We start from the raw sequence: 26,139 nt of genomic DNA on the forward strand, positions 1-26,139 counted from the left end.
GATATACAATCAATCAACAAATATATGAAATAATGCTCATCATCTAGCAATTAGAGAAATGCAAATCAAAACTACCCTAAGATATCATCTCACTCCAGTCAGAATGGCAGCTATTAAGAATACAAACCACAATAAGTGTTGATGAGGATGTGGAGGAAAAGGTACACTCATACATTGCTGGTGGGACTGCAAACGGTGCAGCCAATATGGAAAGCAGTAAGGAGATTCCTTGGAAAACTGGGAATGGAACCACCATTTGATCTAGCTATTCCTCTTCTCAGTCTATACCCAAAGGACTTCAAAACAGCCACTACAGAAACACAGCCACATCAGTGTTTATAGCAGCACAATTCCCAATAGCTAAAGTGTGGAACCAATATAGATGCCCTTCAGTACAAGAATGGATAAAAAAAAAAAAGTGGCATATACACAATTGAATATTACTCGGCAATAAAAGAGAATAAAATCATGGCATTTGCAAGTAAATGGATGGAGTTGGAGAAGATAATCCTAAGTGAAGTTAGCCAATCCCAAAAACCAAATGCTGAATGTTTTCTCTAATATAAGGAGGCTGATACATAGTTGGGTAGGGAGAGGGAGCATAGGAAGAATAGACGAACTCTAGATAGGGCACTGGAGTCGGAGGGGAAGGGAGGGGGCATGGGGTTAGAAATGCAGTTGTAATGAGATGGACATCATTACCCAAAGTACATATATGAAGACAGGAATGCTGTGAAGATACTTTGTATGCAACCAGATATATGAAAAATCGTGCTCTAAATATGTAATATGAATTGTAATGCATTCCGCTATCATATATAACAAATTAGAATTAAAAAATTAGAGAAAATAATAATAGTCGAGTCTGAATTGGGGAATTATTTGAATTTGTGTTCTTTTTGCCTACCTGTAGTTTCTAATTTCTCTGCATCCATTTTATTGTTTGTATCATTTTAAAATAATCTATTACATATGTTCTACAGTCTTTTCAAATCTTTCTGTAATGATTAATTTTAGTGGTTATTTTGATGAGATGAAGGGATACCCAGGAACCTGGAAGAGCATTATTTTGGGGGTATGACTGTAAGGCTGTTTCCAGAGAAAAATAGCATTTGAATCAGTAAACTGAGTAAGGAAGACCCATCCTCACCCAATGTAAAATGTGTTTTCTCTCTCTCTTCCCCCACCCCCATCCCACATCCATCTTCTCCTGCCCTTGGATGTCAGAACTTCAGGTTTTCTGACTTGGATCCTAGGAGATGCACCATCAAATCCCCAGGTCCCCAGGTCTTTGGCCTTTGACAGTTAAAGGATTAGAAAGGATCAGCTCCCCTGGTTCTCAAGCCCTCAGGCTTGGACTGAGACATACTATTGCCTTCCTTTCGTGTCCAGCTTTCAGATGGACTATTCTGGGACTTCTCAGTCTCCATGATTGTGTGAGACAATCCCCTAATAAATTCTCTTTCCTATATCTACATCTATATCCATCTATATCCAAGATTTAGAACTTGTTGGGTCTGTTTCTCTAAAGAAAACAGGCTAATTCCCTTGCCAACGAATTTTAAAATGTATTTGAAAATGAAAAGGGATGAACAGCATAGAAATGGCAAAGTCTCCAAAGTGGATAGAAAATCCATTGGGAAATATTTAACATAATAATGAGCATTCAAGAACAGTCATCTGTGTTGGTACAAATCACACCCCCTTCACACACACACACACACACACACTCACTGAGTTCCCCTTAAAAGCAGAGCCAGAGACAATGACTTGGGTACAGGTTTGTTTATGTCAGAGGTGTTCACAAGATGCAGAAGTGACAGAGTGAGAAAAATGAAAAAGAAGGGACAGACACCATCAAAAGTGCACTAATAAGCAGCAATGGCTAGGTGAAGTAGGACTTAATCCCACAAGAACTCTGAGAAAATTTGCAGATCAAGTTCAAAATGCCCCCCAGACACATGGGAACCTGGAACAATGGCTCACCAGCTCCCATTCCACACAACTGTGGACTGTCTTGGGAGTGGTAGCTCACTTCCAGGTTGTACCTCCAAGCAGCCTGTGTGACCTCCCACTGCCTCAGAGACAACCCTGAGGCCAAACAGCAGTCTCCCTGGGAACACACATGATGCAGGAGACTGGCAATGGAAGTGTGCCCAGAGCCATGTGGAATCTGGATGTTTTGGAAGAGACAAGCATCTTTTTGCCCAAACCCAGTGAATAGGACAATGTGATTTTGTTGGCAGAATTCTCAGCATCGTTGAACCTCACCATCACTCCCCACTTGCTGCCCTTTCTTCCTCCCCACATAGTTACTGGGACCATCCATCGCCCATTTTCAGCTGTTTGGTGATATGAGCTACACAAGGAGTTTCCCCAGTGCCCACATGAGGCTCCACATAACCTATGCTCTGGCCTCACTGAACAGCTTCCTTCATATCATGACACCCCCAAACCCCCCCCTACCCCTGCAATGCCTTTCCTTCACCACTCCTTTCTGGCTCCTCCTATAAGAGCTTCCAAGTCTAGCCCAGATGTCAGGATCACCCAGAGGTCAAAAGAAGCCCAGTGAGGGCTGGTAATGGATGAAATAGGACTGGCCACAAGTGGAGTTGATAATAGCTGACACCTGGTGATGTGGACGTGGGCCCAGGACGACATTCCCTCTACTTATACATACATATATTTGAAAAATTCCTTAACTGAAAATTAAAAATAGGACTTACTGTGCCAGACACAAAGGAACTGAGTTTCCTTTAAGAAAAATAATTGCTGTTCAACTATGAAGAATGAAGCTGGCCAATAGGGTTCACCTCAGCATTCAGGCAGAGGTCTCACAAACTTGGACTGCCCCAGCCAATGGACAAGCCCAGTGCAGGTATGAGACCCAGCGGGTTCTGCCCACTGGGGACTCCCCAAGTGAGTGGTTCTTGCTTTGGAGCTTCCCGGGTGTTGGTGGAGACCTTGTCAGACCTGCATTGCGGTCAGGGGCCCTCCTTGTTCCTTTCTGTCACTTCCTCTCTTTTCATTCTGCATTGCCCTCTGCAGCCTTTCCCTATCCAATCCCACTTCCGACACCTTTGCCTTTCCCAGGTGTGACTCCTCAATAAAACTTTGACCCTCTAACCCCACCTTGGTAATGGCATCCCAAAAGACTTCACTTGACACAATGGAGGCACAGATTGCTTGATTCCCTCTTCACCAACCCAACCCCTGCAAAGCCCCCAAAATAATAAAGAAATAACAAATATACACATCAGGTTATATATAAATTTTTGCATATAATAAACTAATGTTTTGTACACTAAAAAAATACAGTGGCTATGTATATAATGTGATTTGGGAATGTTATCAAAAAATTTAATTTGTGGTCCTTTGGGGAAATGAAGCCCCTGTCAGGGTTCTCCTTTCATCCCACCCATATGCTGGTCCTACCAGATATCACAATCCTGGGAAGTTCTCCAAAGATCACCCCAGGATGGGTTGGGTAGCCTCTTCTATGCTCCTATAACACCCTAATCTCTGCCACTAGATAACCATCCCATGGTGGTCCTGGCTGTAGATATTCTGCCTACCTACTTCTGCTGTGCCCCAAATCAGCTGTGAGCAGCTGGAGAACCCAGCATATAGTAGGGTGCTCAATAAGTGACTCTGGGTCAATCATTGACAGGCATAAGGACCCTATACAGGACCCATCTCCACAGTGGTCCTGCAGATTTATAAAAGGCTTAGGAAGAGTGACTGGATGACCCCTTTCAGTTTGGAGTTGACATGAAAATAGAGGGAAGAAACTACCGGGAGGCCTTGTTATAATGCTTTCTCAAGCCCTGGGATTCAGGGAAACCTAAAACACCTCTGGCCCTCTAGGGCAGGGCACCTCACAGGTAGAGAAGGGAAGATCATATCTGTCCCCTATTCTGTTTCTCAGTGAAGGGAAGACCTCTTAGTAGCTAGTAAAGGCAAGAGACCTAGCAGCAGCCTCTTTTGTTGAGGTAGGACCCAAGCTGGCTTCAGCCAGGTGACAAGGCTGGTTTTCTTGCCAGCCAGACTCTGGTCAGGATCACCAGCCAGAAACCCTGGGTCTGCCAGAACTCCAAGGACTGGCATCAGACTTCTCTGGTGGCTTTGAGCAGGACAAGGGCATTGGTTTCTCTCTTTGGTCCAGGTCCTGGGGAAGATCTTCCAAGGAAGAGATCTCTAAGTCGCTCTCATCTTCAGAAAGCTGTGGGGTGTAAGGGGAGAAGAAAATGCATTTTGATAAATTCAGGAGGACAATTGAAAGGTAAGCACCATGCAGGACGGAAATGGGGACAAATGCAGATTTGGAAGACACTACTCCTGCCTTCTCAAGAGAACCTGCTCAAGAGACCACAGAGGCCACAGTGACTTCAAATACCTCTGGAACTCTACTAACCAAACCTTGGAAAGACCTGTGTATATATGTGTTTCTCCCACTTTCATTCAAATTGTGCAGATTTTTAACTCCCCATATGAACAGAGCTGGAAATCAGAATCTCAACCTCTGCAAGTTCTAGAGCTTAATACACCATGGGAAGCTCAGGGGCACAGGACCCTTCAGTTTGGAAGGGGTTCAGCCGCAGCCAATGAGGGTTCAGAGTTCACAGAGGAATCAGGCAACTCCAGACCACAGCAACAGCCCAGGCCAGGCCTTCCCCTCTTGGTGCCCCTGCTGATCACCTGGGCTTCAATATTAGACACTCTATGTATTTCTCCTGGCATGTAAGACCAACCAATCAGAAACCACCTGGGACCCTGAGCTGCAAGTACGCTCTGATCAGCGCCTCCATCTGTTTTGGACAGTTGGTCCTCTTTCATGACCTGGGAAAAGGGATATGATAAACCAAATACACTAAGTAATAAAAAGAATGAGCAGGGGGATGCTATTTAAAAAAAAGAAGAAGAAGAAGAAGAGGCTGGTTGTTCAGCTCAGTGGTACAGCAGTTGCCTAGCATGCATGAGGCCCTGGGTTCAATCCCCAGCACTGTTAAAAAAAAAAGAAAAGAAAAGAAAAAGAAACAAAGAATGTTTGTCCACTACTTCTGGCTTCAGGGCATTAGCACTGAGCATTCCAAAATGCAACTCTTTGACTTAGAAGATGAGAAAGGAGCGTGGAGTAAGTAAGGTCTAAGTTTTCTTACCTAAGAAAATAATAGGAGTGTGGAAGGTGATGAGGGGCTGGTAATGGTAGGGGAAGTGCCATATCTGAGTCTAAAAGTCTGATGGCAGCTACAGCCTGATGGAAGCAAAGCCATCAGGACCTTTAGTGATGAGCCATCGCCTTGAATAACAAAATTATCTAAATATTGCCATTTTACATTGTCGCCTCTGATGGTACCACTCTAGGCCCACCCCTGCAGGGAAGGGTTCTGCTCTGTATACAGCCTTGAGTTATGATAGAGTGAGGGCTTGGGAGGAGCCCACTATGGAAGAGATGATACAGGAATAAAGCAGCCACAACAGAGGCCATGTGTGGTCAGTTCCCAGACTCTTAGAGGCAGATGACTAAGAATTAAACCTATTGAACGGATGCTTGTATAATGAACCAAAAGGATTTTTTTTTTTTTGCATGTGTGGTACTAGGAATTGAACTCATGAGTGCTTTACCACAGAACTACATCCCCAGCCTTTTTTTTATATTTTATTTTGAGAGAGGGTCTAACTAAGTTGCCTAGGTTGGCCTTGAACTTGTGATCCTCCAACCTCAGCCTCCCAGGTCACTGGGATTATAAGCATGTGCCAGCCATTGCATCTGGCTCAAAAGGATTCTAATGTTAACATGGACACAAAAAGAATTCTAAAGTGGCCATCTCTCCACATGTGTAGGGGTAGAGAGAGACAATGTCACATTCAATGTCCTATGAAGGTCAAGGCTGATACTTGTGGGACCCTCCCCCCAACTCTCACCCACGCCCTTCAAATATCAGGGCTACCCCAAGCATCCTGCATCCTACCTGAGGCTTCCCTCTTGGCGTGGAAGCCCTCTGCGGCCTTGTGTTGGACCTCAAGAACAGACTGACCCCTCCAGCAGGCTTCTTTGCAGGAGTCTCAAGCTGCTTCTCAAGGTTTTTGACCATCGACTGGACCAGCGTTCCTGGAAGGGGGACAAGTGGTTTGTCACTGGAAAGAGCTGGAGAGTGAATGCTTCACCCTTATGGGTCACATCCAGACTACAACGTGATAGAGGAAGTGGGGAGAGGGTCAGGAAGAAGAAGGTAGGGCAACCACAAAGAAAAAAGGCAAGGAGAGAAGGCCCAGGCCCGCATATGCCCAGTTCCAAGGGGCTTGGAATATTCTGAATGTGTCACTGTGCTAACTTGACATTGCAGCTGATGGTGGCTCAGGAAGACGTCCTCCCCTCTCAGGAAGGGCTGAGGTGGACCCCTGATCAGTGCGATGCAAGAACTAACATGCAGATGGGCTCTTCTTCAAAACTTTCACACAGAGACAAGAATAAATGTTAATTATGAATTAGCACAGGAGGACTGAAGAAGAGAAAGGCTTTCTGTAAACTCCATGTAGGAAACAGGAACTGAACAGAGATGGAGATCATTATCAGGCCCTGATGCCTGAAACCAAGGTGATGTAGAGATGGAAGGCTGACCAGGAAGCAGGGACCTAACTCCACACAGTCTTCTAGGACTCAAATGCCTGGGGTCTGAGAAAGTGTTTTGAGCTACAATAGTCCCTGGCTCATTGACTCATTTAATAAATATGTGTTAAGAGCCTACTATGTGTTCCTTACCCTCTTACTAATCATGTTGTCCAAATACCTCATTTTACAACAAAGGAACCAAAATCTATGCACCAGGACAAGCAGGTAGCAAGTGACAGAGCAAGAGCTGCCTCAGAAGATCCCTGCCTCCTTGCCAGCCTATGGCCCTGAATGGTAGGACATCGAGACTTCTCCAGGGATCCAGTTCTACTGGATTCTCATGGGCTGACAGGCTTGACTTATGCTGAAGTACTGCAGAGTCCATTAAAGGCAGGGACTTGCAGATTGCAAACTTAAGCGTATGGGTCAGTCAGCTGTGCATCGCTGTGACCAAACTTCCCGACATGCACAACTTAAAGGAGGAAAAGCTTATTTTGAGCTCTTGGTTTTGGAGATTAAGTTCATGGTCAGCCAGCTCCATTGATTTGGACCCAAGATGACACAGAACATCACGATGAAAGGGTACAGTGGAGGAAAGCTGCTATGCTCATGGTGGCCAGGAAGAGTGGGTAAAGGGAGTGTCACAAGAAAGATGAACTCTTACAGTGTATGTTCCCAGTAATCCACCTTCTCCAGCCTCACTCATACCTGCCTACAGGTACCATTCATTCAGTCTGTTCAAACTACGATGGATGGATTAGGTTACAGCCCTCAAATTCCAATCATTTCACCTTTGCATTAACACAGGAGCTTTGGGAGGATACCTCATATCTAAACCATAACAACACAAATCCAAAAACTTTCTTGCTGACCCTGCAAACATAAAATTCTTTACTCTTCAGCTCAGCTATGGAGAGAAAATGCAATTGAAGCTACAGTCCTCTGTTAGCAGTTTTATAAGAAAAACTTGCAAGAATGGAAAGGATACAGGTGTTCTGAGAAGAAGAATGCTCAACTAATCATTATAGCCTGTTAGACAGGAGACTGTAAGTTTAAGGAATAGTTAAGCATTCTAATTACCATACTATTTAATTCACATCTGTATAATGCTCTGTTCACCAACAAGCTGAATTCCTATCTGTCTCTTTGCCATAAAAGGCAAAGACCTTTCCTGTAGGATTGAAGGGCTGCTGTGCTCCACAGGCTGATGGAAGAGACTGAGGCAGCCCGTTGAAAAGACTTCCTGTTCATTTCTGTGGTCAAAGGCTCCCCCTCTCTGCCTAGGAGCTTGGGTTGGACCCCTCCTGAGGAACTTCTTGTTCACATCTGTCTCTTCTCCCCCTTTTGTGCAAAAGCTTGTAGGAGGCCCAGGACAGGGCTGCCTGAGGCCATGGTAAGTCAGGGTGACATCTTTCCCTTGTCAGGGCTGTGAGGAGTGAACAAGAGTCTCCTGTGGACAGATCTACACAGAGCTGGGTCCGTGGCGAGTACTCAGTAATAAATGTAGAGGGAAACCTTTTCTCTCTGCCTCAAGCTTCTACAGAAGAACTTCTTCATCCACCCAGATGGGTAAGAATGAAAGAGGTGCCCACTCAGTTTCTCCCAACACCAACCTGTTCTCTCCTACCCACAGAAGAAGCCAAGAAGAAGGGAGGAACGACAAAATCCACTGGGCGGTGACAATGCCACTCTTTCTGTCTGACCCTCTCCCTGCACCTGTGGCTGGGTTTGGAGATCAGATGGAACATTCCCCACAGCTGTTTAAGATTCTGCCCCTCAGGTCTGCTTTACCAACTCAACCCTTGGCACAGGCACAGTCGGGATCTGGATTTGGGGAGCTTGGAGGGGACCCCACTTAGGCCTCAAATACTGGCTGTTTCTTCACTCTAGCCCTAACAGGAATGCCTTAGATATTATCTAATGCCTTAGATATTCCTGGACCCTATCATCCTTAACAGAATGAGGCTTTGATCTCAATGTATCTGGTGAAAGTGTTTATTCTCTACCTGTAAGAATGTGGAGGAGAAAAGAAGTGAGTTCCTCCAACATCCAACAGTTAAACAACTCAGTGACGACACAAGGTACCAAATAAACCTACCAAATAAACCTCACCCATGTTCTAGCTTTCTCCTGAGATCTCTCTATTCCCCCCGCCCAAAAAAAAATATCTGAGGGGAAGGAGGACCTCACTTTCCAAGTTAAACAAACAAAGAGATGCCAAGTCAGAAATCCCAAGAAATTTGTCCTAGAAAAGGGCTACCCGAAGTCCCACTCACCCGAGGAAGCCAGGCCACCTGAGCTCTTGCCAGGGGACTGGGCATTCTCCTCTGAGGTCTCAGTGTCAGACCAGTCCCAGGAGTCCTCCAGCTTGGGCACTGTCCTGGAAGGAGTCTGTGGAGGCTGGAGAGGCACGTGATGCCCAGTGTCCCCCTCCAACTCCTCTTCAGAACTGAATGGGGGCGTGCTGCTGCATGAAGGGGAAGAAATGAAGGGTACATGAATCAGAAAGAAAAATTTAAAATCCAAAGTTCACCACCTTGCTAGCTGGTTTGGTCTTCCTAGAGCTAGCCCTCTTCTGTCCCTTGGGCTCTGATGACATCCAGGAGCTGCACAGGAGTGGACCCATCACACCAGCTTCTCCTTTAGAAGGGGCTCAGAAGGAGGCAGCCCTAGTGGCCTGAGGACCCTATCCTCCCGTGTAGCAACCGGGGTTGGAGGAAGAGTTGGGGAGAATAGGCCTGTCTTGCCTGGGAGCAAAGGATCCCCAGCTTGGGTTGGACCCCACCTGAAGCACCTCCTACTGACATCTGTCCCCCGCAACCCATTTTCTGCAGAAACCTGTAGGGAGCCCTGGACAGGGATGGCTGAGGCCAGGGACACCAACAGTAAGAGGCCTGAGCTCAGGGCTCACCTCAACCCAGGCCCTGGAGAAGCAGGGATGCTGGAGGGTTTGTGTAGCCTGGGGCGTGGAGTAGGGGTGGACACCTGGGCCAGGCCAAGGCCACGGCTGCTGCGGTTCTGAAGGGCTGGTGTGGGTGGCTCTGCCAGCTTGGATGGCAACACCATGTGCAGGGTCCTGGTCTTTGGCTGGGCCTTTCCGGTATCCCGTGGGCTCTGATGGCTTTTGACTAGAAATACAGAAAAGAATGACTTTTAGAGTATGCCTGTGCTGGGTTCTCAAGCCTGAGAGGATATAGAAAGAGGGTCCGACACCCTGGAGATGGGCAAGGCCCTCGGTCGCAGTGGGCATTAATAACCACAGCAGATTTAAGTTACCCTACTCCAGGAGTTCCTCTGAGGGGAGCACAGTTCCACAGTTTCATCAGACTAAGAGAACAGCAGGATGTCATCACAGGAGACCCACAGGAGTCAGCAGGTCTGAGCACCCTGAGCTATCCTAGAGCTGGACCTTGGTCTTGGCAATGTTCCCTCCCTACTTGCTGCTGGAATATAGGCAACCTTGCAGGAAGGTCCTGCTGCCACCAGAGGTCGCCGCAGGACTACATGGGCCATCGAGCCACATGCAACCTCCTCCCACATGCAGCCTGGGGCCACAATACGCCTGGCAATTAGATAGACCCCTCTGTTTTCCAAATTGCATCAGGATTCGCTGTTGTGGGGCAGGTGGCGGGGGAGGACCCAACAATTGTTTATGGAAAATGAACAGGACAGAAAGGGCATCACAGAGAGTCCAAGTGCTCTCCATAAAACTTATATGTTTGAATAGAGTTTCTTACTGCAGTAACTCAAGGTCAAAAACATTTGAAATACACTGCCTTCAGAGAATGCATTTACTCAGAAGTGGACCTAGGAAAGAGTGAGATGAAGAGAAGGGAAAAGGTGAAAATAAACTTGCTGAAGGAAAACAACAACTGCTCACAATTATTGTGTACCAGGTCCAAACAAAGCACTTCATACAACATCCATTTGGTGCCCAGAGCATCTTCAGACAGCATTGTTCTGCCTTATACGGGCTCTGAGAGATTAAGGAACTTGCCCATAGCTCCATGGAAGAAAGTGATAGATGCAAACCCTGGTGGTCTGTCTGCTCCTGATGCCAGTTTTGCTGCATCCCACAATCCCGCTCCCAAGCAAGAGAAGAGGCATGGTCGGATCAGAGACAGGAAGAGAGCATTGGCAGAGCATCTGGGGGGCCTGGGAGGAGAGTTTGGGATCAGAGCTGGAAGAAAAGGATTACAAAGTGCCATGAACCAGTGCCCTCCTCTCACACCTCAGTTTTCTGGACCTGGAGCCAGGGAAGGAGAGAGGACAAGAGAAAGCGGGTGGCACCTAGAGAGGAAAAGATACCTTTCCTTTCTCTTGGAAGCTGGTACTCTGAGGATGTTTCCATTCATCTTCCCTTTACTGTCCCACCACCCCTGTGCCTGGCTCCATTGTATCACCTAGTCCTGGCTAGTTTCCCAGGTAAGGGGACAGTCCCGGCACTAAGTCAACCTCAGCAAATACTGTACTAAAATGAAAACGGGGGATGGGGGGAGATGAATTAATGAGTGGACATTTGTATAAATGAGCAAACCAAAGCATGAAAAGCATGTTAGTAACCAGAACAAATACCAGAGATGTCTATGTACGGCAAGATCTGTCCTTTCCTTAGAGATTTGACAAGACCAGCAGTTTACACTGAATAGGATAGTTTCCCCGATCATCACATAATTTTTATCACATTCTCATACCAACTATGCTGTTATTTAACATTTTTATATAAAATGACTGCACTTGTAAACATAAAATACCCGTTTTATACTTGTCCAAGTAATAATTTGCCATGAGCTTACAGGATTGCTCTATTGGAAATACTCTTTTTTTTTCTAATTCATGTGAAGAAAAATAAAGCTTAAATTTTAAAAAGATTGGTTTGTGAGTGCTAAAATCTTCCATCTTGTCCCCAGAAATATGCAGACCACACTTTACAAAATCTCTTTGCCCAGGGAGCTCAGATTGGGTCCGTCCAGACATGAGATCCAGAATTAGCCTCCTTCTGGGCCACATGTGTCCACACCTAAGGAGATGATATGAAGGAAGCTGAGCATCGTCTGCATGAATAGACCTAGGCCCACAGAAGCTCTCCATAGAGCCTCCAGGTCAGCAGCAGCACAGTGGACCTGGGAATCCTCTAGAAATAAAGCCTATCAAATCAAGGAAGGAAAGTTTCCCTAGTCCACAAGATCTTTGAGGGAAGATACCCGAGTGTTGTTGTCCATATATTTTAATCTTCCACCAAAACACAGAGTCTCGCCTTGTCAACCCATGGGAACAGGGACAATTGGCAAAGCAATAACTTTGACTTGAGCAGGGAACAAAGCTTGAGACCTGAAGATTTGTCTGAAAGCAGCTCAGCCCAGCCCAGGTTCTGTGCCACTGCTCAAGGCAGAGAATCGCTGCACTATGAGGAAGTTTTGATTTGACTGATACTTGCTCCACCCTGCTACCTTAATGCTTGTCTCCCACATTGGCATGCCTGGTGTGCAGAGCCAGATACCAACTGGGCTGCTGTCTGTTGGAGCAAAATTGAAACTATGATCAAAGCAAGTTGAGCAAGGCCAGAAGCAGCTGCAAGGGAGACCTCATGTCTGAGCAGGAGGTCAGACTGGCCACAAGCTCCAGCTCTGCATCTCCTCCAGCTGGAGTGACCCCTGGACAAGTGGCCCCCAACCCAACTCCTAATTATTTTCCCAGAACAAGACTTTTGGACTTATTAGCCCTTGAGGATCAGCTCAGCCCTTCATGGCAACGCCCCATGGGAGGAACTGCACACCCTCTTCATGTGCCAACAAGCCTTGGTGAGAACAGGATCCTCCCAGGTCACAGTCCCAAAGCAAGCCCTGTCCCCAGCATACCTGGAGGCTGACCATCCTGATGAAACACGGAAGCCTCCGTCTGTCTCTCTTTCACTCTGCGGATGGTTTCCTTCACAAGCTTTTCCCTCAGGCTCAGAAATGCAGAAAACTTCCGGGCCCTCTGCTCCCGCTGGGCTCTCAGTAGGGACTCCAGGTGTTTGAAGGTCTGAACTGAGATTCCCTTTGCATCCTAGGGGAGACAGAAATTCACCTTTGCAGACAGAAGCTGCCCTTCTTCTTCCCCTATTCTCATGCCTGTGGCGGCTGACCTGGGGGTCGCTGTGATTGGCGCCTGGTATGTTTTAGGTGGCAGATGGGGAGTGAAATGAGGTTCAGAGGAGGGAGAGCAGGGGCCTCACAGGTTGCTCAAAGGGTGGTGATTTAGGGCTTGGGAGCCCCACCAAAATGTGCATAGTAGCAAAACTGCAAAGGGTAGTGTCACAATTCCATGCACATCACAGCATAAGGGGCTTCATTTGGGATAAACTTTTTCATTATCCACTGAATCCCAAGATGATTGGTCCCTTGCTTTTTTTTATACCCCCACACACTACCACCATTCAGACATGCTGTCCCCAGATAAAGATGTTTGAATAACTAAACTGCAAAAAATAAAACTACTGGAAGTTTCCAAGGGTTTTGGCATCTACCCAGAGCCCATAAGAGCATCTTCAGAGACTTCTGATTCCAAGACAGGGATTCATCCCAGTTTAGAAATATTTTAAGTCTGAATATAGGAGCAAGGTTAGATTAAGCAGTAGTTAAAAAAAAAAAAAAAGGTCCAAATTAGTGAGCATCCTTCCTGAATTAAACCTATTTTTTTCTCTAATCTCACTCATTGAAACACAAATGGCATTTTCAATAACACCATGCTCAGCTATCTTAATAACAAGATGTTTTTACTTAATAATAGATTTCATTGGTGCCATTAATGATAATGTAAATGCTCTGGCTAAACACAATGGCATTCAAATACTATCTGGCAGCAAATGCAGCTTTCAGTGCCTGTCCCACCAACAGGCACAAGCTGAGTGGGCATGGTATGTTTGTCACAGGTGATGGACTCACAGATGAACATTTATCCAAAGGGGACCTATCCATAGGCCAAACTGAGCCAATTAAATTCCCTCTGTCAGACAATTTGGAAACCCAGAAGTTGCCCATGAGTGGAGAACACTAAGGGGTCAAGGTGTAGGGGCCACCAATAGCCAAATAAGGCCATTCACAAGATGCCATTGGAAGGCGCGTGGATTTCCCTTCACGGATATCAAAGGAGCCCAGGTCAGAACAAATGAATGGATGAGTTTACAAAGAAAAGAACAACTGATCACTTGTCAGTTTGAGAATACTTTGTGACTCAGTTGTAGGTGTGGCCCTTTAAATGGCGGTCCTAGAACCTACCCTCTTTATCCCCATGTCTTCCATCTTCTCTTGCAGGGTGTCCTCCAGGATGGGCCGGAACTGCTTCAGCAAGGAAGGGTTTTGCCTCAGAGCTGCCAGTACCTTCTGCTGCTCGAGTGGGGAATCTTCTAGCTCTGTAGCCCAAAACAATCACCAAGGTCAGCGTGCCCACCTGAGACCCCCATTTGCAGAGACCCATGCACCTGCCAGGCCCTCATGCTGCCAGTAATCCTGGCATCCAGCCTGGGAGCCCAGGGCCACCGACTCCTCCTCCAAAGTGACCACCTGCGCCAGAAGCTGGGATGTTTCTGCTCCTGGGTACCACTGTCCCAGACCCTCCAGTATGCTCATTCCCTCTCTGTCTGGACCTCCCAAATCTGGGCTCAGTCAATCCTGCCACAGATTAACTCGTTTGGGCTTTGCACTTGAACCCCAAAAGTAACTTGTTCCTGAGCTCCATTCTGGTCCCAAATTCTGGGCTCTTGTTCTGCCAGTTCCATAATCCTCCACCTGCCATCCTCATTCCAATGCCAGGTTCAGTTCTGTTCTGGCTCAGAAGACAAATTGGTGAGCAAGATAGACAGATCCCTGCTTTCTTCAAGTTTGCTGTCTAGATCAGGGTCTCCCTCCAACTGCAGCATGTATCAGAATCACCTGGGTTAAAAATACCTATTCCCTGGCTATACTCTGCCCAGAGTCTGATTGTACAAGTCAGGGGAACGGCCCTGAAATCTGTATTTTCACAGGCCCTGATTCTCATGGAGATGAGCCATGGGCTGCACATTTATAAATACAGATCCACAAGGTAACAAAAAAAGCAATTACAATAAAACATGCTAACTGCTACAAAGGGGCAGTACTTAGAGCTGGAAGGCACGGTGCTTAGAGTTGAACCAACCCCTGAAATTCACTCAACAGACATTTACTACACAAGTAGAACAAAGGTATGAACAGGCCAGAGTGGATGCTGGGGACAGAGAAGAAATCCATCTCCTCTAACAGAGCTCAAGGTCAGGGCTGATGAATCTCAACTTCAACAGCATATTGAAACCAACCCAGGTTAATTACTTCAGAATTTCAAAGGGTGGGTTCCCAACCCTGGATGTTTATTTTTAAAACTTCCTGAACATTCTAACAAACACCATCACCCAGTGACTTGTAAGATATGCAGATTCTTAGCTCCTATCCCAAACCTACTGAATAAAAAATTCTGCATGTGGGGCCCAACAATCTGCGCGAAAACAACCCCCACCTCATGATCACCAACCCCCCAACCCAACCCAACCCTCCAGGGCTGATTCTCCTCAATGAAGTTTGCACTGGGACAGGCACCTCAACCATGGCTGTGCATCAGAATCACCTGGCAGCTTGAAATGCTTCTGGTGCCCACAGCCCATCCCCTACATGGTGTGCTTCAAGAAGCAGGGGACCAAAAGCAGGGGACCAAAAGCTAACCTGTGGCAGGACTGACTGAGCCCAGATCTGGGACAGTAGTACCCTGGAGCAGAAATACCCCAGCTTCCAGCCCAGGGGGACACTTAGGAGTAGAAGTCAGTAGGCCTGGGCTCCCAGGCTGGAGACCAGGTCCTGGTGATTCTCAATGTGCAGCCAGTTGTAGAGAGCCACCGGTCTCACAATGAACCCCAAACACAAGCAGGAATCAGAATGCCCTGGAGCACATGAAAACACAGACTGCTAGGCCCTGCCCTTAAGATCTCTGTAGTTTATCTAGGATGGGGCCTGAGAATTTGCAAATTTGCATTTCTAACAAGTTCCCAAGTCAGGCTTCTGCCTACTGCTCTGGAGCAGAGCTTCCTCTCGCACTGTTTTTCCCAAGTGCATAGACTACTATCTAAAAAAAATATATATATATATATATATATATATATTTTTTTTTTTTTTAAATAAAATAAGGCCAGGCACAGTGGCAAATGCCTGTATTCCCAGCGACTCAGGAGGCTGAGGCAGGAGCATAAGGAGTTCAAAGCCAGCCTCAGCAACAGCAAGGCACTAAGCAATTCAGTGAGACCCTGTCTCTAAATAAAACACAAAATAGGGCTGAAGATGTGGCTCAGTGGTTGAGTGCCCCTGAGTTCAACCCTTGGTAAAAGAAAAAAAAAAAGCTGTGATGAACTCTGGTGACAGAAGTCTAACCCTTCCTGGAGGTACATCTATTGGGTAACTTTGGAATTGTCCTATCACAGTCTCACTGAGTGCCCAGGCCTTGGTCAGTAGGTTGCCCTGAAAGAGTACATTCTTGTTCCCCCAGGGAGCTTCCTCTCTCTGCTGTGCTTTAGAAACTCCTTTTGGTCAGGAAGCATGTCTATTTTTTTTCATCTCTCTTATGTATCCCCTCACAACATCTGGTTGAGAGCTCTGAAAACCAGAATCAGTCAGTAAATGAGGTGTGTGAAAACAGCAGGTACTCAGTCCTTTAAACAGGGAGCAAAGCAGATTCCTGCACATAGTCGGGCCCTGTGGGAACCATCCGCACGCAGCACACTCACAATGCAGAGTGAAACAGAAAAGGCCATTTTTAAGTCGATAGAGCAAGCCACCAACTTTGTCTGAACCCGGGTTTCCCCATCAGTGAACCAGAAGGTTGCATGTGAATGCATGCATGTGACATAGCTGGCACACACAGGTGCTAAAGACATTATTTCACATTCTTAATTCCCTCCACCCCTAGCTTCAATGTCCAGAGACAGCTAAGTAGAAACAAACTAAACAACCAAGACAGCAGCAAAGCTGTTTTCTGCACTGAACACCCAGAAAAGAAGAAGCGCCACCTTCCTCAGGAGAGTCCTCCTCTGTGTCCATAGCCTTTGGTACCTCTTGGGTCCCTGAAAAGAATAGATATAGTTAGTGGCTCCAGTACCCTGTACCCCATCCCAACTTTAGACAAAAGGGAAGCACCTCAGGTGACTACTGGTCAGAAGGAGCAAGTCCTCCAGTCAATTCATCTTTATTAGAGAGAGGCAGGATGGAGCAGTGGTCACAACCACGGACAGTGGAGGCAGAATGATTGGAGTTCACATGCCAGCTCTGTCCCTCACTAGCACAAGATAGAAAGTCCTTGAACCTCCATAAGCCAAAATTTCCTCATCTAGAAAATAAAGATAATGCCCACCCTACAATAAATTGTGGAGATAATATGATATAGTGTAATTCAGGCAAGGTGAGTTTAAAAACCTACTCATGAACCCTAGTCCACCAATCACTGCCCCCAAGATCCTCGCCCCTCCCCTTTGCCTCCATACTCTTACAGAGAAGAGAAAGCCTGCCAGCGGGTGGAAAGCCTTCAGTTCAGTGTCGTCTGCCCCAGGAGCTCCCTGGGAAAGCCTAACACGACACGTCCCATGGACTGCTGTCACCAATCCTCTGCCTATAAATTGATGGAGGTTGCGGGAAGAAGAACCAAAGACTGGTAAAAACAATTCCCTGAAGACTTACTCTCCACCTTCCTGAGGGACAAGGTCTGGATCTGTAAGAGGTAGAACAGAGCAGGTTAGAGTCTGGTAAGAATGTGTGGGGATCCTGCTCTGAGCAGTAGACTTGTCTGGAATGGTGAAGAAGGGACCGCCACTGTTGTCAAGCCACCCACTGAAACTGGAAGATACTCAGATGCACTGCCCCAGCCTCCTGGCACACCTCTTACAGTCCACATGTGAAAGGGAATGGAGCTCAGGTGGGACAGGGACAACCCAGATGACATCCCACTCCATTTCCCCAAGGTGGAGAGGTAAGAATGACCCCTTTTCAGAGAAGGGACACTTTTTCAGCCTGGAGGGAAGGAGCTTTGTGCCCCTTATGCCAAAAAAAATGAACCTAAAGACCGCAGAGGAATCCAAAGCAATCCTTGCAGAAAAAAAAGGCCTAGGGGCAGCAGGGCCTGGTGGGAGGAGGAGAGACCTACCATCTCCTCCTGGGAGGCAATGAGCCTGGCTTGTTCCTGTAGTTGGGCCCGGAGGGAATTGATCTGGCGCTGAGACTGGGCGGCTGCCTTCCTCTGGTCTTGAGACAGGGAGGCCTGGAGCCTCTCATTCTCCTCCTGCAGCTGGTGGACACAAGGATGGCTGGTAGGTCAAATGTCTGCAGAGACTTCAGAGTGTCTGGTGCCCACAGAGTCTGTTTCTGGAGACAAATACTGGTAAAGGGTTCACTTGAACCAGGGTAGAGGATTTCTAGAGCTGGGCAGGTGGCTTTCTAATAACATTTGTGGGGTGTTCCTAAGGAGTAAGAATGGAACACAGGTCCCTAAGACCAGAAGAGAAAGGGCCCTCCTACAGATGTGATTATCCATTGAGGGTAAATTGAGACCATTAAAAAAAAATCATTCAATGCCATGATTTAGGTGAAGAAAATGTGTTAATATGTAATTTTTAAAGTAATAGCAGAAGCAAAGTGAATCTATTTATTAATATTTGCATAAAAAAACTCTAGAAGAATATACAAGAAAGCAATAGAAATCATCACCTGTGAGATGGGCACAGGTAGAATGACTTCTCCGTGTACCTTAGTATATTTCTTCTGCTTTTGGAACCAATTTGAGTATATTTTCTATTTTAAAGTGCTTCAAATAAAATAAAACCCATCACATGGCCACCACACACAGCTCTATGATGAAGTGGGGAGCAGCATCAACCATGGGCCGGGCTCTGACCTGAGCCCTGTCATCTCCTGAACTTTCTACGGCAGAACCTGGGGCCCTGGCTAACCAGTGACCTCCTCAACTGACCTCCTCCTCATGGACGTGTATACAGAAGCAGTTCTCATTACCCTGAGGCCTGTACTGGGCTCAGAAACTGAACTCTACATTTGGACCCCCAGTGTCATATCACTAAGGTCTGTTGTCACCTGGTTCTCTGGGCTTGGGGGCTTTTAAGGAAAACCCCAAACATGGACCAGGTGACTGATCTGAGGTTTGTAAGACAAGAAGGCCTCAGCACGGAATAGGACTTTGTTGGGCTCACAAAACAAAGCCTGGAATCCCCAGCCCCTGGCCAGGAAAACGACTGACCCATCAGCTGACCAATTCTTTATATTGATAGCAACCAGCATCTGGGAACAATATCAGCAAGAAAATATCTGCTAGCCAGTTACAGGTGGGATTGGGTGGAAGAGGTGGAATGGAAAGGATGTAGAATCATGAGAGGAGGTCACGGGAACCATGTCCCCAGACCACCCAGGGACAAATACCTCTCTCCTCTCAGCCATACGCTCTTCCTGCAGTTTCTTCATTTTTCTCTTCCACTCTGTATTCTGAAAAAGATTAAAAGCTTATTAAATGGGCCCCTCTAGATATTAAATATATATCAGAAAACTACAGAAATTAAAAAGTACTGGCTCATGATTAGGCAGACAGACTAATAGAAAAGAATAGAAAGCCCGGACAAAGATGGGGGGAAAAATGGAAACTTAGTTGGTGAGGAAAGGGGGAGATGGATTATTGACTAATGATGTTCAAATAAGTACTATCTGTCTAGAAAAAAATATGAATGTGGATCCATATTTAATATTTTAAACTGAAATAAATTCTAGATGGGTCAAAGAATTAAATGTAAAAATTAAAGCCATAAAAGTACTGAAAGAAAAACCCAGAAATCATTTCTTTTTAAATCCCAAGAGTAGGAAAGGCCATAAAGAAAAGATTGATAATTTGATCATTTTAATGACATAAAACATTCTTCATTTTTGTATGGCTAAGCCATAATAAATGGAGTTGAAGACCAAAGAGAAAAACAGTGGAAAATAGCCACAACTAGAACAATAAAGAGCTGGGCTAATTTCCACACACTACCCAAAAATGGGCAAGAAAAACATCAATAATAGAAAAATTGACAAAGAAGTTCGTAGAAAAAGAATGGCTGCTTTATGATGGGAAACTTGTGAAGTATCTATGGGTGGAAATGCCGCAATGCTGAGAGTTAAATTTGAAGCTCTGCCTCAACCACCTTGGAGAGCAGAAACAGAAGCACTTGTGATTTAATGACTGTCAACTGTCCTTCCCTGCCATGGAATTATCAGTGACACAGACCACCTGTAACTGGACTGGAGTAGGATTCACCCACCAGCCAGAGCCACCTCTTACAGCTGGGTCAGAGCAGATGGTGCATAAGTTTACTCAGCTTCATTCAGTGACGTCACCTCACCTTGCTACCATGAAATCATCCATAGTGGGAGTATTTACACCACAGCAAATGGCAAATGCTACAAATCAAAACTGTATTTTAGCTCCAGAGAGCTAGTTTAGTTTCTCATTTACCATCACACCAGTGGGTCCATCCTAAATATCTTCAAATCCTGGAAACCATCACACTTTCTGATAAAAATCATGACAAAGGCGTCACCCCATATATGTTTGTATATATTTTGGAAATATGTCAGTCAAGTCAGACCTTGGACACCTAGCACCAGCCTTGCCTGAGAACCTTGCTCTACCCTCTCATGAGTTGGCACAAGATCTGAAAATACAGACCTTTGATGTCTTGCAATTCCCCTAAATCCATATGGAAAAAAAAAAAAAAAAGAGGCTTTGTTGGAGATAACAAGGTTCTGGGCTTGCTCTAGAACCTTGGACTGCACAGAGCATGATCACCTGAATCTCCATCTTCTCTCTCAGGGCCTGGAGCTCCTGCGCCTGCCTGAGTCGCTCCTCTGACTCCTCATCCCGCAGCGATCCGAGGTGGGACTCTGTTGCACTGTGAGACCGCAGCGCCTGCAGTTTCTGAAAAGGCCAGGGCATCATTTCATTCAGAAGAAGGTCTAGTCATCACATTGACTTTTACACTTTATGCCGATACAGTGTCAGAAGGGCACAACTTACCCCAACCACGAACCCCCAAATAGTCCTTACTTTAGTCCTTACTAAACACCCACGTGCCTGCAAATGTTCACATGAATCAGCATTGCTTTTTGCAAGGGTTATCCTGAAGGTTCAGCCCTTGCACAGGGGAAGCAAGCTCCCAGGGAAGGACAGAACCCAAGAGAATCCTTCCAATTCCACTAAAATTCTGCCATACTCAAAACCCTGAGCTCATCTGACCACTGCCCATTTCTTCCTCAGTTTGGAATATGCTGTGGAGAACCACACTAATAGAGTCCAGGGGAAGGACTCAGGCATCCCAGGCCACCCCCTGAGGCCTCCTTCCCCTCTTCCACAAAACAAAAAGGTCCTGACTGTCACCTGAATGGCTGGTTTTGCACACCAGAGCCCAGTCCACTGATTCCAGAACTAGCAGAGTATGAGAAGGAAAAGGCACAGAAAATTAGATCAAAGAGGAAATACCAAGGGCTGGGGTTTAGCTCATTGGCAGAGCACTTGCTTAGCACATATGGGACTCTGGTTCAATCCCTGGCACCAAATAAATAACAACAAAGACCTGGGGTTGTGGTTCAGCGGTAGAGCGCTTTCCTAGCATGTGTGGGGCCCTAGGTTCTCCTCAGCACCACATAAAAATAAATAAATTAAATAAAGGTATTGTGTCCAACTACAACTAAAAAAATAAAATAACAACAAAAAGACAGAAATGTCCTTCCACCTACCTGTGGTTATTGTGGTTATATACACCACTACTGCACTAACAAAAGCAACACATACCCATTCATATACTGTATAAAAACAAATAAAAGTAATGTAAACTAAGAAATGAATTTTTGAGAATAAACAGGTTTTCAACAAAAGAACTTTGAAATGCTTTTTATGTCGGGCACCTCTTCTAGCGTAGAGTTCTGGTTGGCAACGGTTTTAAATTCATCCCAAAATAATTGCTTTAGCTTGTCTATTTCCCCATAAAGCTTGGTCCGCTCTTTTTCTTTCCATTCATCAAAGTGCTTCTTAGCTTCTATTTCCCTCTGACGAGTGAACTCTGCTTCCTACCAAAAATAAAAAGGAAAGAAAGAACAAAGAGAAAAAAAGGAAGAAAAGAAGGAAGAAAAAAGCAAGAACAATGTAAATCATTAATTCCACAATATAGCAAATATTGCTGAGAATTTGCAAAGGCCCCCATTCATGCTTGTCACCATGGAGACAAAGGGTATTTGTCCCATTGTTGTTTGGATCTAGAACTGGCCATTCTAAATCAGCCAAACCTCAATTGTGAAGTCCCTTGAGAACGGGACTCGTCTTCTCTTTCTTTATACTCCTGGCAATGCCTGGCATAGTTGGTGCTCAATAAATGCATGCAGAGAAAATGAATGATGAATGAACAAATGAATAAATGAAGGAATGAGCAGCAAGTTTGTCTTTTCATTCAGCAAATATTTACTAAACATTTCTTCCAGGCTGGGTTCTGGAACTTTCGGAATCAAATCCAGTCTTTGTTCTCAGAAAACCAACTAAGAGAATAGAGTAAGGAGTTAAAATTCAAGATCAATGGCTTCAGGGGGTTCCGACTAATGCAAGAATTCTGCAACTCTCCACTCTACTTTTGGCCACACAGGTCTGGCAAAATAATTTGATTCTCCCTTCCAAACTACCTAAAATCATTTGCCACATCCAAGAAGGTGCTATTCTAGCTCTGACTCCCAGCTCTGATGACAGCTGAAATTTCAGCTTTGTGGGATTCATGTGCATCAGAGGTCTAAGTAGCCAATAACCTAAGTCTCCCCGATTCCTGTGCCCACCTGGAGCTGCCGCTGCCTCTCAGCTTCCCTCTGAGCTTCCAGCTCCCCTTGGGTCCATTTTAGCTTGGCCTGTAGCTCTTCCAACATCTCCTCCACAGGCTTCTCTTGCTTCTGTTTTCCTGGGGTTTCATGACAAGAGAGGGTAGAAAGGTAGTTTCTTGCCTCTGCAGTCACACCTCAGTTCAGGACCAGTTTTGCCACCTAGTTCATTGACTTTGGGCAAATCACATAGTATTCCTGACCCTTTTTCCCAAACTGCAAAATGGAAATCACAACAGCACCCAATTCAGAGGGGGTTAGTGAGGATGAAATGTGATAATGCAAATGCTCAGCATAGTGCTTTCATGACAGCTCAATAAATGTGAACTATTATTGTACTGTCATTTAAAAAAAGCATTCTGAAAATACTGTCACATGGAAGCACAAAATTACTAGAGTACCAGAAACAGAATTCGAGCATGCATATGCCATCTACTGATGGAAACATTTCTGTATATCATTGCAGCAGAGGGAAACATAAAGAAATTAAACATAATTGTAGTTTTAAGGTCTTTTTAAAGTAATATTATTTAAAAGTACAGTTTTAATTTTCAATTTAAAAAAAGGCAGCATGGAAAAAAATTTAACCAACATTGCTTTAAGTGTCTACTTTAAAATTTTTAATTGACAGACAAAATCGTATGTATTTATCATGCACAATGTGATGCTTTAAAGAATATACACACTGTGAAATGATTAAATGTAGATAATTTAACTATGTATTATCTCATTGGGGCACCAATTTGTGTGAGAACTCAGAACAGTCTCTCTCTTAGCATTGCTTCCAATTTTTTAAGTTAAAAAAATAATCTCGAATGAATTATAAAAATTGCAATACAGGGGTGCAATTGTAGCTCGGGGTAGAGCGTTTGCCTCAATCCTCAATACCACATAAAAATAAATAAAATAAAGGTATTGTGTCCATCTACAACCAAAAAAAAATGTTTTTAAAACTGCAATATATACAAATAAATGCAAGAGTTAAGGATTAATAAAGACACCAATTATGTCTAATCATTTGTTAGGTTTTAAAGTATTACTAGTGATCTCTAGATAGATAGTACTTTATAAAAGTTTGAATATTTTTCTTTGAACAGAAGTGGTTTTCTCAGTTTGGATTTTTTTGAAAACAAGTGATTTTTAGAAGGAGTATAAATTATTTTGGTTCAGTAAGGAGATTTCTGGCAAGTGTGGAATAGCAGAGCTGGGCCTCTGGGGAGCCCACTGCTAGAGAATAATACGCCATGAATATTCGTGTAGAAAAAGTGGCCTCAAGAACATATTTCCCTACTCCTTTCATCAAGGAAATATTAAGAGATATGCACAAAGATTTACATATGAGAATATCAATCATCCTGTCATATATAATAGGAAAAATTTTAAATAACCCACATATTCAGTGGGAGAATATTATGAAATAAGTTATAATAGCCACATAATATAATTTAGTCATCAAAAATTCTATTTTCAAAGATAATTTAGTATACAAAGCTTGATATATTCTTAAATGAAAATAAGTAATAGTCAAAATTGCATATTATGAAGCTGGGTGTGGTGGCACATGCCTGTAATCCCAGCAGCTCAGGAGGCTGAGACAGGAGGATTGCAAGTTCAAAATCAATCTCACCAAAAACAAGGTGCTAAGCAACTCAGTGAGACCCTGTCTCTAAATAAAATACAAAATAGGGCTGGGGATGTGGCTCAGTGGTCAAGTGCCCCTTTGTTCAATCCCTAGTACCCCCCCCAAAAAAATTGCATATTATGATTACATATGTAACAGAAAAAAAAACCTGACAGTATATCAAAATATTAACTCTTGATGATATTGTCCATGGTCTTTATTTTCTCTTTCCTATATTCTTATTTTTAAAGTTTCTATATCAAAGACATATACTTTTATCAACACACCAGTATTTAAGACATGGAAATCTGTTTTTCTTTAGCAGCCTGCAATGCACCAACAACTAGACACATAATAGAGGTAGAGGCTAGGTATATGATACTATTTTAAAAATGGAATTCAAATAATAGAAAATAAAAACTGTTTTCTTTAATGGGATTTTTATATTTATGTTACATATTTAGATTTGTCTTACTTGTACAGCTAGCTATGTCTGTTGAACCTCAAAGAGTAGATATATGTATGACGATCTCTCTGTTGGAACACAGTCTTGGCACTCATTTGGGAATTCAAATGGTAAAATGTTTAAGTGGTTAAGTCAAGATAAGCTCAAGTATATGGAAAAGTCAAAAATCTGGTCTGACTGCTCCTTTACCCCATTTAAGCTCCTTCCTAGCAAGCCTCATAGAACTGCATATTCACAGACAGCTGGGAGGCAAGGGTCCTTCAAAGTCACCCCATCTGCCTGTCTCATTCTCTGGGAAGTCCACAGAAATCCAGAAGGGGAGCAATGACTAAGTGACATCACAGATAGGGACAAAGCTAAGACTGGAATCTACCCATCCACTCCCATCTCATCTTCCCCATACAGGCAGCCAACAACTCATCTTCCTCCCACAGCCCCCTGTGGGATCCCCTTCTGTGGACAGTAGGTCACCCCATCTGCATCTGGATGGTGAGACTCTAAGGGCCCAGATGGGTGTATAGGCTCCCCCTGTCCACTGAATGCCAGCCTACGCCCTTCCTCAGTTCCCTGCGGGTGGTGGGGTCAGGGGGACTGCACCTTGACTCACCTCCTTCTGCCACTCCTGCATGCCTGCGCTGCATGTGACCCCGGAGGAAAGTGGCATTCATGAATGTCTTGTCACATAAGTGGCACTACACAGAAGGGAAGCAATTGGGAGTGTGGCATTAAATCTCCTGAGACATCTTCCACATATCAAAACACCCCTTCCCTTGGGACCCCTGGGCTACTTCAGAAACAAAGAATTTGAGGAGCTGGGAATGCAGCTCAGTGACGGAGCACATGCTCAGCACATGCAAGGCCCTGGGGTCAATGTCTAGCACTATGAAAAAAAAAAAAAGGCAAGAAATTAAGAATTTGATTTACTGGGTAGAAGAATTTTATTTAGTGGGTGACATCTGCCTATATCAATGCTCTGGGGATCTCTGAACACTGACTGGTACTGAGGAATGATACTGAGGAATTTCTGTTGATTTTTCAGGATGTGATGATAGGGATGTGTTTATCTTTCAAAATAGGGATTCCTCGCCTTTAGAGATACATACTGAAACATTATAGATACAAGCATATGACCAATACACTTCAAGGTAGTTCAGGAGTGGGGGAAAGTGGGTAGAGATACACATGGAATGGCATTGGCCACAAGATGAGAACTTCTGAGCTAACAGTATGTAAATGAAGGTTCACTATATCATCCTCTCTGCTTTGGTATGTTTCAAATTTTTCATAAAAAAGTATTCATTAAAAACAAATGCTGAATGTTTTCTCTGATATAAGGAGGCTAACTCATAGTGGGATAGAGAGGGGGAGCATGGGAGGAATAGAGGAACTCTAGACAGGCCAGAGGGGTGGGAGGAGAAGGAAGGGGGCATGGGATTAGAAATGATGGTGGAATGTGATGGACATCATTATCCAAAGTTCATGTATGAAGACATAAATTGGGTGTCAACATACTTTA

General features: G+C 44.8%; 1 protein-coding gene across 7 annotated transcripts in view; it reads right to left on the reverse strand.

Moving 5' to 3' along the window:
* Positions 1 to 3,261: 3,261 nt before the first annotated feature.
* Dzip1l (DAZ interacting zinc finger protein 1 like) overlaps positions 3,262 to 26,139 on the reverse strand; it is a 33,000-nt gene continuing 10,122 nt past the window's right edge. For 3 of the 7 annotated variants that reach the window (XM_078043375.1, XM_078043376.1, XM_040269849.2), the window contains 14 exons: positions 25,231 to 25,315; positions 22,498 to 22,622; positions 21,586 to 21,747; positions 20,471 to 20,599; positions 19,072 to 19,134; positions 17,789 to 17,929; positions 17,326 to 17,356; positions 16,662 to 16,715; positions 13,873 to 14,006; positions 12,472 to 12,661; positions 9,525 to 9,741; positions 8,890 to 9,080; positions 5,973 to 6,112; positions 3,262 to 4,222 (listed from right to left, as the gene is read on the reverse strand). In XM_078043375.1, coding sequence (XP_077899501.1) covers positions 4,061 to 4,222; positions 5,973 to 6,112; positions 8,890 to 9,080; positions 9,525 to 9,741; positions 12,472 to 12,661; positions 13,873 to 14,006; positions 16,662 to 16,715; positions 17,326 to 17,356; positions 17,789 to 17,929; positions 19,072 to 19,134; positions 20,471 to 20,599; positions 21,586 to 21,747; positions 22,498 to 22,622; positions 25,231 to 25,315 — 1,824 coding nt within the window. In that variant the 3' untranslated portion in view covers positions 3,262 to 4,060. The remainder of the gene's footprint in view (positions 4,223 to 5,972; positions 6,113 to 8,889; positions 9,081 to 9,524; positions 9,742 to 12,471; positions 12,662 to 13,872; positions 14,007 to 16,661; positions 16,716 to 17,325; positions 17,357 to 17,788; positions 17,930 to 19,071; positions 19,135 to 20,470; positions 20,600 to 21,585; positions 21,748 to 22,497; positions 22,623 to 25,230; positions 25,316 to 26,139) is intronic. The other 4 variants (XM_078043380.1, XM_078043379.1, XM_078043378.1 and 1 more) reach the window with 4 other exon arrangements.

This window comes from Ictidomys tridecemlineatus, chromosome 3, assembly GCF_052094955.1.
Source record: "Ictidomys tridecemlineatus isolate mIctTri1 chromosome 3, mIctTri1.hap1, whole genome shotgun sequence".
Classification (NCBI taxonomy): Eukaryota; Metazoa; Chordata; class Mammalia; order Rodentia; family Sciuridae; genus Ictidomys; species Ictidomys tridecemlineatus.